This window comes from Euphorbia lathyris, chromosome 2, assembly GCF_963576675.1.
Source record: "Euphorbia lathyris chromosome 2, ddEupLath1.1, whole genome shotgun sequence".
Taxonomy (NCBI): domain Eukaryota; kingdom Viridiplantae; phylum Streptophyta; class Magnoliopsida; order Malpighiales; family Euphorbiaceae; genus Euphorbia; species Euphorbia lathyris.
The window spans coordinates 106,141,207-106,158,501 of NC_088911.1; the positions used below are offsets into that span (position 1 = coordinate 106,141,207).

The window sequence follows — 17,295 nt, forward strand, 5'->3', positions numbered from 1 at the left end:
TTTTAGACGTTAGGGATAAAATTACTCCTGATTGTAAATGTTAAAGGTATAGAATATTAATTCCATTATTATGATTTAATTTTTTAGTAACTACCCTTCATAATTTAAAAGGAATTTTGGTAGTTTAATGCATTTACTTCTCTAAACAACTATTCCAATCACTTTGAGCTTTAATTTCTCATTCATTATTTATCTGCTTTGAGCTTATAATATACCGTTGTAAAGATCTAATGGAGTAGAACATATTAACATGTTACAAGTTATTCAAAACTCTATCCATTAAATATTTAAGCCTCAAATTGACATATAATAACAAATTAAATTTGTCATTTTTTTCAATAATCCTCCCACATGAATGAAATGGGAAGCAAACATTGTCTGATGAAAATATATTTACTTTACTAACAAACAAGTAGACATGATATCCTTGAATTATTATGTCGTTTGTGTGAACAATAATATACCTTGCACAAGTACCAAAATAACACCTTTTTGGTTCCCATTGTTATGTTTATTATGGTTGTGAATATCTACAAGAGTTTTAGAAAACAGAGCCCCGTTATACTGTCCTTTGAAAAGACACCACTTCACTCTCACATAAGTGATTTCTTTTGCTCAAAATTCTGACACATAGAGAATCAATAAAATATAGCTTAAACTTTTTCGTTTTATATCACCGTTTACATCATATGGACTAAGGTTGACTCTCACATTGACCTCATAAGGTTTATGCAATTAGTTTAGATCTTACGATCTCCAGTTAATAAGGTTGAGTTTTTCTTCACATAAAACCTTAAATTCTAATGGGCTTCAGTGCCATTCTTTTTTATGTCTTTTCAACTTGATCTTGATTTAACCCTTTGATTAATGAATGTCATGTATTATTCTTTGATCTTACAAAATCAATAGAGATGACACCTATTGAAATCAATTGTCTAATGATTTTATATCGACAACACATGTATCTATTTTTCACTGTTATACATCATGTTTTGTGATCTGTTAATCGTTGGTTGCTTATTAAAATGTACACAAGTTGTGGGAACAAGATTTTGTTGGCAACATTGGAGACTTTCCTCTTCAAATCTCTGGTGTCTAACTCAATACGGAGTTTAACAATAAGCTCTTCAACAATCATTTTTCTTTTGTTTACGTTTTAGGTAATTTTAAAAGTCTTTCCATCCAGGTGACAATTTTTCTATAATTACAGCCACTTGGAAAGATTCACCAATTGCCATACATTTAACATGAATCTCATGGATAATGATATGAAATTTCTGAAGTTGACTTGCGACCTTTTTAGAATCTACCATTGTAAAATTCAAGAATTGCCCAAAACCTGTATTCTCTGATTTATACTAATGGTCCAGAGGTTCCCCCAGTTCATTTGCCATTTTCTTGACTTAATAAACACTTTAAAGTGCATCAGTCAAGCCGATTAATTAATATATAAGTACGTCAAAGGAAGTCATAATGCTTCAATTGCATTGAAGGCGATAGTAACATTTACTTATCCTCTCTGATAACATGATGATCATCCTTCAAGAACTTAGCCAAATTGATCATAGTCAAGTAAAACCACATTTTTTGTTATCACGTTTTAAAATTCACACCGGTGAATTTATTAGGCATTTCATTGTGGCTTACACACGCTGTTAATGGTAGAGTTAGACGTGCATCCTCAAGAGTGACCATGTTCTTATTAGTCTGTAAACTAGACACGTTCTTAGCACTGAATCCATCTCCAATCAAAGTATCAACCATTTTCTGAAATTTCAAACAAACTAAGATAGATTAAGAAATAACATGTTCACCAAAACAGAAGCAAACAAAATTAAACAAAAATAAATTCGTTATTTATATTTTGTAAATTGTGTCCAATCAGGATCCGATTTAATCTTTCTATAAATAATCCCAAAAATTGAAATTTAATTCGCGCGCCAAAGTAATCCAGTCAAGGTATTTTTTGTACATTTCTTTGGAAAGATTAAACTTGTCTCAAGATTGTTAACAAAATCAATTCACAAAGATTCTTATAAAATGAACATAATAATAATTTGATTAATTTGAGGACACAAATAATAAAATGGATATTAAACATTTAGATGAACTAGATGAACATAAGAAAAAGATTCCGAGACCTGATGAAAATTAGTTTCCTTAAAACAAATTTTTCCGTAATCAATAATCGTATCCAAGAGGATACAATATAAGCGTGAGTCTAATTCTAACCGTGTGTGTCGAATTATCACCGAAAGACCAAGAAATAGGACGAACGAATCGAAACAAAAGTTCAAGGAATTGAACAAGAATTGGTAGAGAGAAATTTTTTCACATGAATTGTCCATCTCCATTTCGAATGAGGAAAAATTACTATTGCAGGCAGACTGTTGGAACGTTTTTCTCTCAATTAATTCAAAAATTAATTCACTTAGCGAAGAATTAATCTTATTGAATTAATTCATATTAGTGGAAATTAAAACCAATATAACCACCCACTAAGACACTTTACATAATTAATAATCAACATTAATTTCATTTAATTTCATGAGATTTAATTCTCTAGTAATTACAATCCAAAATTTAAAAGGAATTTTGACACCTTACATGCATTTACTTGTCTATCAAACCATTCCAATTGATTCATTTTGAATGTTAATATCTCATTCATTATTTATCCATTTTGAATTTATCGTAGGAAAGATCTCGTAGAATAGAACATATTAACATACAAGTTATTCAAAATTTCATCCATCCATTCAATATTTAAGTTTGATAAATAATAACAAATTAAATTATCATTTTTTCAATAAAATTACTTGCTCATTATTTTGTGTGCAATTGCTACTCGCACATTCTTTCACATATTAATTATATTAAATTAACAAAATATTATATCGAGATTTTCCTCTCCCCACCTTATGGAAAAAAAATAAAGATTTTCCGTTTCATTGGAGCGAATCTCCACCGGAACCTGATAATCTCGCCCCATTTACAACTCTGATAGTGAAACATAACTAACCGGGGTTTTTCATATAAATAAATATTTAAGGAATAAATATCATAATAATAAAGATTTAAAGATGGAAAGAAACGCGGGATGCGGAGGCAATCTTAAAAATGTGGGGTCTTTGAAGTGAAACGTTTCCCCTTTTGTGCATTGGAGTAACAGATTTGGCGTTGCCACTCACTCCTCCCTCACTCAGCTAGCCCCTTTTCTCTTCCATTTCCGATTCTTTCTTTTCTTCTCTTTTTCCTCAATAATCCTATATCATCTTCACTTTCTTCGCATTATGGAGCTCGTTGATTTCTAGCTCCTTTTTGTTTTTGGCAGTGCCAAGAGAAGGTAGGCCGATTTCCATTTCGTAATTTTAATTTTGTGATCCTTAGTACGACGATGGTATTTGAGTGTTTTTTCGGAATGTGTAGGAATTAGGATTGGAGATCTTGGCTCTGCAAATTTTGATATAGTTCCTTCTCCAATTCTATATGCTGTTGAGAGTTTCCCTTGAATATGGGGATTTCATCCGACAACATTCGTGGACTTGTTTTGGCAATTTCTTCGAGCGTTTTCATTGGTTCCAGTTTTATTATTAAAAAGAAAGGGTTAAAAAAGGCTGGGACCACCGGAACCAGAGCAGGTGCAATTCATTTTATATCATAACTTCTACTCTCCTTTTCTCGCATGTTTGTTTTGATAATCTTATTATTTGATTGATTGATTGATTTTGATCAGGATTGGGGGGCCATTCTTACCTGCTTGAACCCTGGTGGTGGGCTGGAATGATATCGAGTGAGTAACATTTTTTGCTTTGATTTTGCATGAACATTCTAATTTGGATACTGGTACATTGAAGACTGTGTATGCAATAAAACTTTTGTATAATAATTCCGTGAAGTTGATTCAGTCTTCCCACTTGAAATCTGCAGCTCTTTTTTTCTTTTCTTTTTGGGTACTAAACTCTATTAAACTACACAATTTTGGTATGGTATGTGTAGATTTTATACGAGAGAGTTAGAATAAAATGGAAGTGAAAAGGATTCACATGAAAATAATTAAAATTCAAGATGGTGAATTAGTTAGACTTCTTGCTTGGTTGACTTTGTTGTCATTGTCATAGTGCAATATTATTTTACAGTATCCTTATAAATCAAAGCTCTATACACTGCTTCCATTGAGTTTTCAGGCAACTAGTAGTCCCCTGTCCCTTGTATCCGTAGCTGGATATATCTATACTAAGATTAAATTATTGTCTTTTGATGACCACCTCTTACATTGATATCAAGGAATTTTTTTGAAGCTGGAATTCACATCACTGCAGAGCAAAATTCAGGCTACACCAAAATCATGATTCTGAAAAACTTAAAAAAAACAATTGGCCAATATCCTGACAAGGCTGACATATCATTATATTATTTTATTGCATTAAGCATCTCATGCATGAGTTACCCTCTCGTTTAAAGTAATTTCACAAGCACGACGATCATGCCCCATTTTTCGTTTCATCCCAAAGCACTTGCATCTCCTAAACTGTAGGGCTACACAAAACTAATTTCCAAAAGTAAAACCAAAGCCGATGAACTAGGAAATGTTTTTTCATTTCAAAAACCGATAGTTAATCAAAACCAAGTTAACTATATATATATACCTATTTATTTAGTTTTTTAAGTTGAAAATTTTAAAAACTTAAAATTTTATTTGTTTAAGTACTTTTTTCCAATTGAATTTCAATTATAATATTTTAGTTCAATATTTAAATAATTACATATTATTATTTTTTCTATAAGAAAGACACTAATGATTAACCGATATATGGTTAATCAATACTGATAGACTGATAATTGGATTGATAAATTCTTCGTTAATGGATTGGTTAATGGTACATGTATACCCCTACTTAACTTTGCCTTGTTTTATTATGTTGTAGTGATTGCTGGGGAAGCAGCTAATTTTGCTGCTTACGCATTTGCACCTGCAATCCTTGTGACACCTTTGGGAGCTTTAAGCATTATATTCAGGTATAGTTTTTGCATGAAATTGTAGCCATATGCTTCTTTTTATCGTTCTAATTTATAGCCATTTGCAGGGTTGGATGGATGGGTTCTGTGTTAATTTTCTGACTGAAGTAATATTTTGCAGTGCAGTGCTAGCCCATTTCTTTTTGGAGGAAAAATTGCATATCTTTGCTGTGCTTGGATGTGTTCTTTGTGTGGTGGGTTCCACAACGATTGTTTTACATGCTCCACAAGAAAAACCTATCATGTCTGTTAAGGATGTTTGGCACCTTGCTACAGAACCAGGTACTTGAGAAGTTAAAGAATTGTAGTCATTAGTATTTGACTCTAAAATCTTCATAAGATATTGTGTTTGTGAATATCTTATTTCTAAATGCAAAATAAAGTCAAATATAGACATTTCTCCTAAGACTTGTGTGATTTGTTGTCCATGTTCTATGACCTTTGTTTAAAATACGGTTCTTTGAATTTGAATTGATTAATTATGATAATAACGAAATGAATGTGACTAAAACTTGCATAAAATAAAATTGGCCAAAAACTTCGTTGGAAATGAGTTATATCTAGTTAAAATTTACTTAATATGAATTATTACTTTAGCAATATTTCAGCTCGAAATTTGGTCAAATATGAACAGAGTTCATTTGTAGTTTGAGAGACAAACATGATCTTTTGAATTCGAGCTAGTGTTGGATTTCTAGCTGAAAAGATGCATTTGATATCTAATGGTTTTGGTAAATGCATTATCATAGACTATCAAAATTAATGAATCCTTTGATTAAGCAGGCCTTTTTATTTTGACAGGTTTCCTTATCTATACTGGCGTAGTGCTAATTGTTGTTTCTGTGCTCATTTTCCATTTTTCACCACGTTATGGGCAAACTCATTTGATAGTTTATGTTGGAATTTGCTCACTCATGGGCTCTCTCACGGTAAGTTTATCAATTTTGGAGATTCTACTGATTATGAAAATTTTGTTTTCCTGATACTATCCTTTTATATCTATTAAGGTAATGTGTGTCAAAGCAGTGGGAATTGCTTTAAAGCTAACTTTTGAAGGATCAAATCAATTTGGGTACTTTCAGACATGGCTTTTCACTTTATTTGTGGTGGCTGCTTGTATTTTACAAGTGAATTACCTAAACAAGGTAAGTCTTAGAGATTCTTCTTACTGATGTTAATGTCTCAAATCATACTATGGATGTCTGCCTCTGGTGCTATGAACTTATTTATATTTTTACTTGAAACATTGTTGTGTACTATGTAGTGTTTGTGCTGCCTCTGTAAACTTCATAACTTGTAGCATGTATATTTGGTACAACGTCTTTATGATTTCTAGGGTAAATTACTATAATGGCCCTTTAACATTGCTCTTACTTTTTTTATGGTCCCTAAACTTCAAAACCCAACATTAAAGTCCCTGAACTTTGCACTTTACTAACATAATGGTGCCTTTTACTATTCACCAATTCAAAATACCCGATGATGACCTCAAAATGGAAATTTTCAAGAATTAAAGTTGTTCATAACCACATTTCCCATGCAACCACTGTCTTCTATTTTCCAAATCATTATTTTCGAAACTTTCTTTCTCTAAACAACCACTTTCTGTATTCTAACCAAACAACACCTAAATGACATCAAAACCAAAAAGTTCAAGAATTAAAGTTTCTTATAATATTATTTCCATTGATTTTACTATGAAGGATTACCTGCTATTGGAGTGGTCATCTTGGTCAACTTTAAAATAAGCTATTACGTTAATAAAGTCATACGAATGACCTTAATATGAGATTATTAGATGGGTTTTATTATATTTTATTTTCCAATAGTATTGTTAGTTTTTCTATATTTGCCTATAATTCATGGAACATATATATATATATATAGATAGTTTCTACCGTGAACAAAAATGTCATGCCACTTACCTTGGGGAATGTCAAATTTTCGTTTTAATCCGAGTGCATCTTTTGCAGGCATTGGACTCCTTCAATACAGCAGTTATATCACCAGTTTACTATGTCATGTTTACATCTTTCACCATCATTGCCAGCATGATCATGTTCAAGGTAATATATACTTCAAAACTTTCAGATTTTCATGTGAGGATGAAGATTCAGTTATTAATATTTACATAAATTGTGTAAGCTGTCGCATCGAATGCGAATTGCTATGCCTATAACAATAGAATTGTTCAAACTTTGATATTTTGATGACAAATACAGGATTGGGATTCGCAAAACGCGTCACAGATAGCGACTGAATTGTGTGGTTTTGTGACAATCCTATCGGGTGCGTTTCTGCTTCACAGGACAAAAGATATGGGTGATAATGCGAATGCAGTAAGTGATACTCCCATTTTTACTGCTACAAGTTCACCATCAGTGACATCTCCTGCTGTGGCAAACGCAAATTTGTCAAGCTTGCAAAATTCCTCATAACAACACTTTTTATGGTTTACATTAGGATTTTGGCTACATGTATGAAAAGAGAAACACTTGATTAATTGGCTGATGAAAAAGAAAAGGTTCTGGTTATGAATACTTTAGGGGATTGGGTTATAGTTAGCTATTTACTATTATAATTTTTCCCTGTCTTGACCTTTCTTTGTTTGCATAAACATACATTTGTTTTTCTCTTAATGAGAAATATATTTCAGGGAAGGATGGGAGGCAGCTGTTTGTGTAGACTTAGTATTAGATCACTTTAATTGAATTTTAAGGACTTCCAAAATTGTTTGGTATGTAATTTTTTTTTTTCGAGTCAGTCAAATTATCATGCTAAATTCGCTTGAATGAGAATGAGATATCCGTATTTATTTGCCCACTGATAGGGTTGAAGAAAAATATTTCCACCTATAGATGGGAATGAAGTGGGAAAGAGGACTTCTATATAATTATGATGTCTCTCAATCTACAATGTAGGCTTGATAAGTTGAGTTTGATTCACCCAGAAAGTATAAACAAACCTTTAGAGAGCAGTCGAGGTACGGTGTCTCTTTTCCGATACTTAAATCAGTGATGTTACTAACAGTGAAGTAAGAATGACTTAGAAAACAAAATGAAGCCAGAATGATTGTGTACCATGTGCTTCTTTGAGAATGACGGTTTATAGATGCGAGTGAAAGGTATCTACTCATGTGTAGATCTCCATGTGTCAATGTTTGGTTGACCCATATATCCATACCTTTTGTGCATGTCTCCTTAGGGATTATGAACGTATATTTAGAATTTGGCCATGTGATTATGACACGCACAGTTATGCTTTTTTGTATAAAGTCTCTCATTAGTCCATGTGTCCAGTTTCTCCTAACTTTTTATTTAGTATGATATTTTTTTGCCTCTATGTTTAGAGTTCTTTATGCAGAAGCTCTTTTGGGCTTTGTCTTTAGGTTGAATTATTCATATGATTAAAGATGGAGCCAATTTTTATTTTTATTTTGGAGACCCACTTCTTGCCATTTGTAACCGCATTCTCTTCCCTAGGAGCTTTTCATCTCCTATTGTTTTGGTAGGTGTAATTATTACATATCCATTTTTTTTCCGAGAAGACTTAAGTGATAGGTAATGATTATTAACTTGCCGCCTTTTGGGTTCCTTCCGATTTGTGCATATAAGCCTTTAAAGTAAAGATTTATGCCTTTATTTTTCTTGAATCATCTTCAACTCTTTTCTCCATGTAAGTTCTTTTGCTTTCTTTCTCTTCTTTATTTTGTTGCAGTTTTATTAGTTTGTAAGGATTATGAAGAATTTTATTCCTCTTTTTTACTCCATATCATGACAACTAAACACTCCAAATCTCAAAAAGCTACTTCCTCCAAAACTTCTCAAAATCCTACAGACGAAGCACCTGAAAAGGCTAAGAAGGTGAACAAATAAATGTGAATCTGCCCATTGGAACTCAAAACACCTTTGACATTCCTCAAGACACTTTGGGAATGTTAACGTGGTACCTTCAATGGGATATGTGTTTTTCCTTATCCCGAGGGGTTTTAACTGCTTTGAATGAATTTAATTTATGCCCATGTCAAATTTCTCCAAATGCCTGATTGGAGTTGCTTTCGTTCTCCAAGGTGTGTTCAGATCTTAGTGTTAACATGACTGGGACACTGTTTCGTGTCTGCTGGCATCCTAACAAAATGGGATCTGAAGATATGATATTGGTCAATTAACTAAAACCGTTGAACTTTCTGGACAAAAATGTTTAAAAAATGTGAAGAAACTTCAAACCGAAGTGGTTATGGGTGAAGTCGAATGCTTCTATCCCTCGAAGGTCCTTACTCACGAGGTTTTCCTTTCAAGACTAAGTGGAATGAAGCTCCATGTAGTTTCGAAACTTGAAAATTTGTCAGCACTCTTACTTCTGGGGAGTCTTGAACACCTCTATAATTATAGCAAACAATGATCGTATCGAGAGATGCTGGTCATGATTCGATTTAACATTCCTTCAGCTCTCATAACAAAAAGGGCAGAATTATTTACGGGGGCTCAATAAAAATGAGAAAAAGGTGATTTACTCTATTTTTTTCTTATTTTTCTTTCTGAAAAAAGGAGAATCCGAAAGAAACCTATGAAATATCTCACCAACTGTTGAAGATAGAGAGGAACCCATGAAAGACCTGCCATCTATGGCTAGCAGAGTCGTTTTTGGGAAACAGAAAAAATGAAGAACACCAATAGTCGAAGCCAAATTTTAGAAAGAGTTGGATTAATAGTGAATGAGAAGGAGCCGTGCCAAAATGAGAAATGTGAATCTAAAAAAACTCTTTTTAAATAAGGGACGTCGAGAGTTCAAATAACAAAAATAAGAGAAGGGACAGAAAGAATAGAAATAAAAGAAATACGCTAACCGAAAATTAGAATAATTAACAAAATTACACCTCATCAACCAGCTCCATATTAAGCCACATCATCTAACTAATATTCTATATTTTTGTCAAGTATTTGATTAGTGACTCCTTTTTATATTAATAAATAGATTATTATTTTAAATGCTGATATATATTAACAAGAAAAATCAAATTATTTTGTTGGATAATTTATTAAAAAGAATCTAATTTCACGGCATTATTCGTTATATTAAAATGGTAAAACTCTTCTTTTAGATCTAAGTTCGTAAATAAAATACCAGTAATTTCTCAGTATTTTTTAATTAATTCTAAAATATGAAAAAATAATGCCACTAATTTATTAAAGTAGTTTAAATAAAGTTAGATATTCATCGTAATAACTTGTAAATTCAAGAGAAAATATTTTTAATCAATACTTTGAATTACATGGAAGAAAAGAATAAATAAAAAATATTATTTTTAATCAATAAAAAAATAAGAACATATAATGTATTGCTCTATTCGTTTCATAATAAATATCTTTCTAGATAATTTTTATATTCCATAACATTCCAACGTTTTAATTTATTTATTTTTTTGAAAAAAAACAACATTTTAATTTAATTATATACATTAATTAATTTTTACTAAATATATTTCTATTTAAATTATTTTTTTCTGTAAAATTACGTTCTTAATTATTGTATTTTATTTTTAATTTTAAAAAACATGTATTGCGGAAGAGACGGAGCATTATATATATAGATTCTTCAAATTTACAAGTTATAAATTAATTGAATAATTAAAAAGTTTAGTCGAAATTGTAAATTCTAAATGGAAAAGGGAAAAAAAGCATCCGTTGGACTGTACGGAGGATGTCAGAACGGAGGCAATTTCTTTTTGCTGTTTAGAATAATCCCAGATCACTTTCTCACAGATTCCTTCACTTTCTCTCTCAATTTTCCCGGGAAAATTCGCCAATAAAGTTTAGTGCAAACTCCTCTCAGTTCCCCCCGAAAATTCTCCACTTTCCACTTCAAGGTAAGCGCTATTCTCTATGTTCTGTAGCTCAATTTTGTTGGTTCAATGCTCCATCTAGCTGGGTCTGGATTGGGCTTTTTGTTCTCTGCTACCTGGTTTAGTATGTAATTATTTTGAAATTTCTCCAGTTACTGAAGAATTGAGTGTTTACCGTTAGTATTAGTGCTGTTAATTCTGCCTTTGGTATTTGATATTGGCGTCTGATGATGCCACCGAGAAGAAAGAAGTGGACAGAAGCTGAAGAGAAAACCCTAATTGAGAAATACGGCGAGATGGTTTCTGATGGGACTCTCGCGAAAATGAAAACCCGAGAGAAGAAATATAAACCAATTGCTTTATATGTGAATTATGTGCATCATGTTCGCGATCCTATTTCTTACCCTTGGCAATGGACATGGAAAGATGTGTCCACTAAGGTTCAAAATATGAGGCACCAGTACTTACTTGTTAAACAAAAGATCAAGAAGCCTGAGCTCTCTGCTGCAGTAGAGAATTCAGGTGGTGCAGAGAATGGGGATGATTTTGACTGGGTGGAAGGGATTACACACTGGCCTAACTTTTTGCTCTACAAAGAGGTTTTTGGTGATGTTCCTATGGCTTATAGTTCTAGTAATGGGACTGATTTGATGGGGGTTTTGAATGAGGATAGGGAAAATGGTGGGGGCTTGTTAGGAACTGGTAAAGGGGTGGAGATTAATGAGTTTGGGCAAATGGGTAATTCGGTTGATGGGGATTTCGCTGGAATTGATGGGACTGAGAATGGGATGCTTGCTTTGGGATTTGATTATGAAGGAGAAGAGGCAGAGGAGAATTATAACAGTAATGATCGAGTAAGAGAGGATGGTGATGATGGTTTTATGTATGAAGAAGTAGATGTAAATGTGCCTAATTTGAAGAAGAGGAGGAAGGTACTGAAGGGATTGGAGAAGAGGATGTTTGGGTTCCTGTCAAACCAAATGGGGCAGCTGAGAGAGATGGAGGCTCGGTTTGAACAACGTGAAGTAGAGAGGGACCGGGAGAAGCAAAGGATGGAGAAAATTCGAAAGGAGAGGGAGCAAGAATTGGAACGAAAATTAGAAGAGAGGGAAAAGGAAAGGGAAGAAAGGGAAAAGAGCAGGGAGAAGTTGAGGTGGCAAAGATATCAAGATTGGGAAGCCATGGAAAAGGAGAGTGAAGAGAGGGAAAGAAGAAGAAGAGAGGAGGAGTTAATTCAAGAGAAAGAATGGGAAGCGAGAATGAACAGGAGGAGGTCAGAATGGAAGAAGAGGATTGACAGTATGTTAAATCAACACCGAGCAGAAATGGGACAAATTCAGACGCGAATTCTTCATGAGCAACAGAACCTTACTAGCCAATTACTCGGGATAGTTTCACAGTGGAGCGGTCACCCTACGGCGCTCTCTGATCATACTGCTGCTAGTAACCACTATCTTTCACAAATGATGCAGAATTTACACCATGTGAATGGTATGGTACATGGAGATGATGCCCGGGTTGATGGAGATGCTCAAGATGATCAATTTATTGTTGACGGATAATGTCTTCTCTCAACATCATCATCTGCTTGGTTTAAATAACAAGGAATTGTGCAATCATGCTCATGAGGGCAACAAGGTGTAAAGGTCAGAGAATTATTTATTGCATTTTTACTATGTATTCTTGTTACATATGTTTGTATATCACTATATCTACATGTTTAGTGCAAATTTTAGATCAATAAGAAATTTATTTATTTACATTTTTCTTATAAGTTGTATCCGTCTTTGTTGATTATAAGGCTTAATACATAAATTCACACCCCAACTTGCCACTTTTTCCATTTGGCACCCTGAACTTTTGATTGAACCTATCGCACACCTCAACTTGTCTGTTGTGTAACTTTAAATTTTCACACCCCTGCTGAGCTGGCAGTCTAAAAAGATGACATGTTTCGAGAAGTGATTACAAACTGAAGAGGTGTATGAAAAGGCAAAGGAAAAAAAACTTTGACTTCACTTCTCTTCTTTCCTCTTCCTCTGTCTCAACTGCTTCCCCTCTCTTCCACTTCCCCTTGTGATATCCTCTCTCTCTCATCGTCTAATCCTATCCCCAAATTTCTCAAGCGGGGAATGATTCTCTATTGCATTTTGGCCTCTATCTTTGGTCCAGTACTGAGGCTTCTCTTGGACATTAGATTGGGTGACTTTTGTAGGATTAGGAGAATTTTGAACCAGAGAAGGATTAGGAAGGTCTGATCTGACCTGGAAACCCAAGAAGACTTGTAATTGTTGGGTTTATGGTTTATGTCGGTTCAGAGTGAAGAGAATGAGGAAGAAAAAGAAGATAAAGGTGAGGGCCTTGTTGAGCTTGTTCTCATGAGTCATAAGTTCTCGGTTCAGCTGCGGATTAAATTCAACCATTCCCCTACTTCACATCTCCTAATGCTTGGGTGCAGCGAGGAGTGGCTGACTTGAAAGTGGAGACCAACCAATGACGAGGATCTGAGATTGGTTTTGGTTATTAGTTAGCGTTGTTACTAGAATTTGGTACTAACTTTGCCTTGCTTTTGTGGGGTTGATGTTTTTGCTGTCTGTTATTTCTTTCCCTTAAGATTGAAAGAGTTAACAGTTCTTATCAATCATAATTTAGAGATATATTTTTGTTTTTCCACTTTTCTTGTCAAGTTTATTTCACTTCTCTGTAAAAAGAAGCCCAAATTCAACCCATTGTCCCCTCTTCTTTTCCACAAGTTCAAATATTTCCCTCTTCCTAATCCTAATTCTATATCTAATCCGATTTCTTTTCGGCTTTGATTGATGGTTTTGATTGCTTGAATAGACTAACTTTGATTTGGTTGACTACCCATTCTTTATGGTCATATGAGAAAATAACCAACAAAAAAAAAAAAAAGCAAAACAAGGAAGAAGATGGTTCAGATGGTGTTTTTCTTTAATTTTGTCAGGTGTAACAATTCTATTGAATATTGCCAAGTGAGAAACGCATCACACGCATCAATAGTCAAAAGCAATAACAGAAATGAAGGGTGTTGGAGTTACAAGTTGAGGTGTGTGATAGGTTCAATCAAAAGTTTAAGGTGCTAAATGACAAAACTTGACAAGTTGAGATATGCAGAGAGCAGGCAATATGATTTCAGATAGATAGCTCTCTCTAGGTCTGCATATTGCATATGCTGCAGGATCCTCCAGATTCTGTTTTTGATTCATTGAGTTATGATGTAGAAATTTCACGTTTGTTTCTCTTGTTTGCTGTTTTATTCTAAACAGCGGTTGCTATTTCAAAAATTATTTTCACCCTTGATTCTTCATGAATAGTTAGGGTTGTAAATGAGAGAGAGATTCACCCCAATAGTGTTAGAGAATTTCCAGTTATTTTCTTCATGGGTATGAGGATGAAGAAAAAGATTCTCCAAAGACCGTGATAGGTTGGATAGGACGGAAATGAGGATCTCAATCCCCATCCCACAGGATTCCCTATTTCCACATTCCATGTCTTCGTAGGAATTGAGATTCTTAAAAATGTATATAGATTTTTATATGTTTATTTTTATATTTGGATCATTTCTATCTATTTATGAGTTACATATCATCATCTTATTGGGAAATTATATATATTTTTTTTTTTGAAGAAACCTTATTGGGCAGAAAAAAGTAATATAATTGTCATATTTCCATTATAAGGTCGAATAGATCGGGGTCATAATAAAATTTCTCTACAATCAGTCTTTCGTGATTCGAATTAATCCTCAAGTTGTTAATATTTGATAAATCAGTTCAAATTTTAAGTATTCAATCTGATTGTATCGAGGGATGGAGGGATGAGTTGATATTTAAAAATTCGATTTGGGCTAAATTAATAATAACAATATCAATTCGATTTGGGCTAAATTAATAATAACTAATTCGGTTGAATCTTATAAGTTCACTTATAAATCTATAATTGGACATGAATAAGGTTAAAGGGACACCGTTTTTTAGCTAACCTGTTTCGATGAATAAGTCAGTTTAAGCAAAGACTTGAGGATGAATACAGCAGTAAATCAAAACTAAGATGTAAGCTTAATGAATGATTGGAGTAGTGTACATTGAATTATGCTTATTCTATTTATATTGTGATCGAGTTGTATAAGATGATTATAAGTTCAGGAGCGGGACGTGCTACGTGACACATGTTGATAGGTGAATGTGAATTCGGATATCAAGGCCTGATATCCCTTAAGCCCACTAGATCCGTGATTTACGGGATCATGAGTGATAGTTGTAACCGATGGATTCATGACGAGGTCTTTTGAGATTTTCTGAGCCGATGCCTTCAAGACGGGATTGTATTGAGTAGTTTTGTTGTGGTGATGCCATATGTTCTCTCTTTCTGGTGATGGTCCGAGTTTTTTAAATGTCACGTGGTGAGTTTATATTTGCCTAATATCAATAATTATCAACTTTAGAGACTAACCTTTCATTCTTCATGAATGAATAGGGTTGCAAATTAGACTAGCATTATTGGTCCTCGATGGAGATTTGCCTCAATCGAGGCAGAGAATCCCTATTTATTTTCTCCATTAGGTGAGGATGGTAATAACATTTCCTAGAGGGGGGATAGGACAATGACATGGACCTCTATCCCCACCATGTCTCCATGTGGATTTCTCATGAAGATTTTTAAAATAATATATTTATATGTTTATTTTTATATTAAAATTTATCGGCAATAGTAGATTGGTGTATTATATATGAACAATAATGTTCACTTGAACCCTAAATGACCAAGTGAATTTGATCATTAAACCTTAGGTCTAGGCTTATTAAATTTAATTCTTAGAATGCTTTGAATCTCCACCATAAGATTCTAATAAGCTTAAATCTAATGGGAAATGAAGTCATACAATGTTCAAGTGAACACTGCTGTATGTATGATTTACCATTGATGTTTTTATATATCAAGTATATATAGACTATATTTGTCTAATTATATCATACGATAAAATTTTACTAAAAAATATTTGGGTAAATTCCAAAAAAAAAAACCCATGTGGTTTCACTTATTGACAAAAAAAGATCTGTATTTTTTCTTTTGACAAAATGGAGATTGTGTTTAAGACCGTTAAACAAAACGCGGAAAAATAGCTAACCCTGTCAATTGGGCTGACGTGGCAGAGGGTATTTTTGTCCAATTTTTTTTTCTTGGATAAATTCCAAAAAAAACCTCATGTGGTTTCACTTATTGACAAAAAAGGATCTGTGCTTTTTCTTTTGACAAAATGAAGATTGTGTTTAAGACCGTTAACCAAAACGCGGAAAAATAGCTAACCCCGTCAACTGAGCTGACATGGCAGAGGGTATTTTTATCCATTTTTTTTCTTTCATATAAAAGGCCTCCCTTCCCATCAACAATCAATCATCAATTCAATTTGGGGTTTTTCCCCAATTTATTCATAGATTGGAAAACCATAGAACTCAAATCCTTAAAACCATTCATTCTACTGCATTACAAACCAAGATCATGAGTTCAAGCTCTAATTCATGTAACTCCAAGCACTCCGTGGATCAAGGGCATGAAGTTAAATGTTTTTGCGGCTTCAGAACTCCAATACAAACGACATGGACGAAGAAGAACATCGGAAGAAGGTTCAGAGGATGTGCAAGGTATCCAGACTCAGGTTCAAGTTGAAGGGAGGCCTTTTATATGAAATAAAAAAATGGACAAAAATACCCTCTGCCATGTCAGCCCAGTTGACGGGGCTAGCTGTTTTTCCGCGTTTTGGTTAACGGTCTTAAACACAATCTCCATTTTGTCAAAAGAAAAATCACAGATCCTTTTTTGTCAATAAGTGAAACCACATGGGGGTTTTTTTTTTTTGAATTTATCCAAGACAAAAAATTGGACAAAAATACCCTCTGCCACGTCAGCCCAATTGACGGGGTTAGCTGTTTTTCCGCGTTGTGGTTAACGGTCTTAAACACAATCTCCATTTTGTCAAAAGAAAAAGTACAGATCTTTTTTTGTCAATAAGTAAAACCACAAATGTTTTTTTTTAGAATTTACCCAAAATATTATTTAGAATTTGAATAATAAGAAATTGGGATCCTTGCATGGATGGAGACACAAACATTTTTTTTTCATTTTATAAACTAGGATATGGTGGAGATTTCTTATCTAAACAGGAAACATGAATGTGGATGGAGAAGAACTCTCCAATCCATCCGCACTGTTTGCAACCCTATCTAAAGTACTAGTTGAAAGCATTCTTGATCGATTACCAGGGAAAAAGAGTCCAACAGGTCATGTCTCAATTATTCTAATTTCACATTTTGAAAAAAAAATCTCACCCTCTTTAAATTTAAACAGAAGTAAGGATTAAAATTTGGGTAAATTCTAAAAAAAAACCTCTATGGTTTTATTGATTAAAAAAAAAA

At 33.5% G+C, this 17,295-nt stretch overlaps 2 protein-coding genes across 2 annotated transcripts; both read left to right on the forward strand.

The window, feature by feature from the left end:
* The first annotated feature begins 3,217 nt into the window (after window positions 1–3,217).
* On the forward strand, window positions 3,218–7,700 carry LOC136220901 (probable magnesium transporter NIPA1). The gene is made up of 9 exons (XM_066008738.1): window positions 3,218–3,346; window positions 3,430–3,641; window positions 3,737–3,793; window positions 4,929–5,019; window positions 5,141–5,301; window positions 5,821–5,948; window positions 6,027–6,164; window positions 6,993–7,085; window positions 7,242–7,700. Exons 2-9 carry the CDS (start codon window positions 3,515–3,517, stop codon window positions 7,455–7,457), a joined length of 1,011 nt encoding a protein of 336 aa, XP_065864810.1. The 5' UTR covers window positions 3,218–3,346; window positions 3,430–3,514; the 3' UTR covers window positions 7,458–7,700.
* Window positions 7,701–10,654: 2,954 nt separating this feature from the next.
* LOC136219317 (protein PXR1-like) lies at window positions 10,655–12,629 on the forward strand. Its single transcript, XM_066006683.1, has 2 exons — window positions 10,655–10,885; window positions 11,014–12,629. The coding sequence occupies exon 2, from the start codon at window positions 11,089–11,091 to the stop codon at window positions 12,421–12,423; it is 1,335 nt and encodes a 444-aa protein (XP_065862755.1). The 5' UTR covers window positions 10,655–10,885; window positions 11,014–11,088; the 3' UTR covers window positions 12,424–12,629.
* Window positions 12,630–17,295: the final 4,666 nt, after the last annotated feature.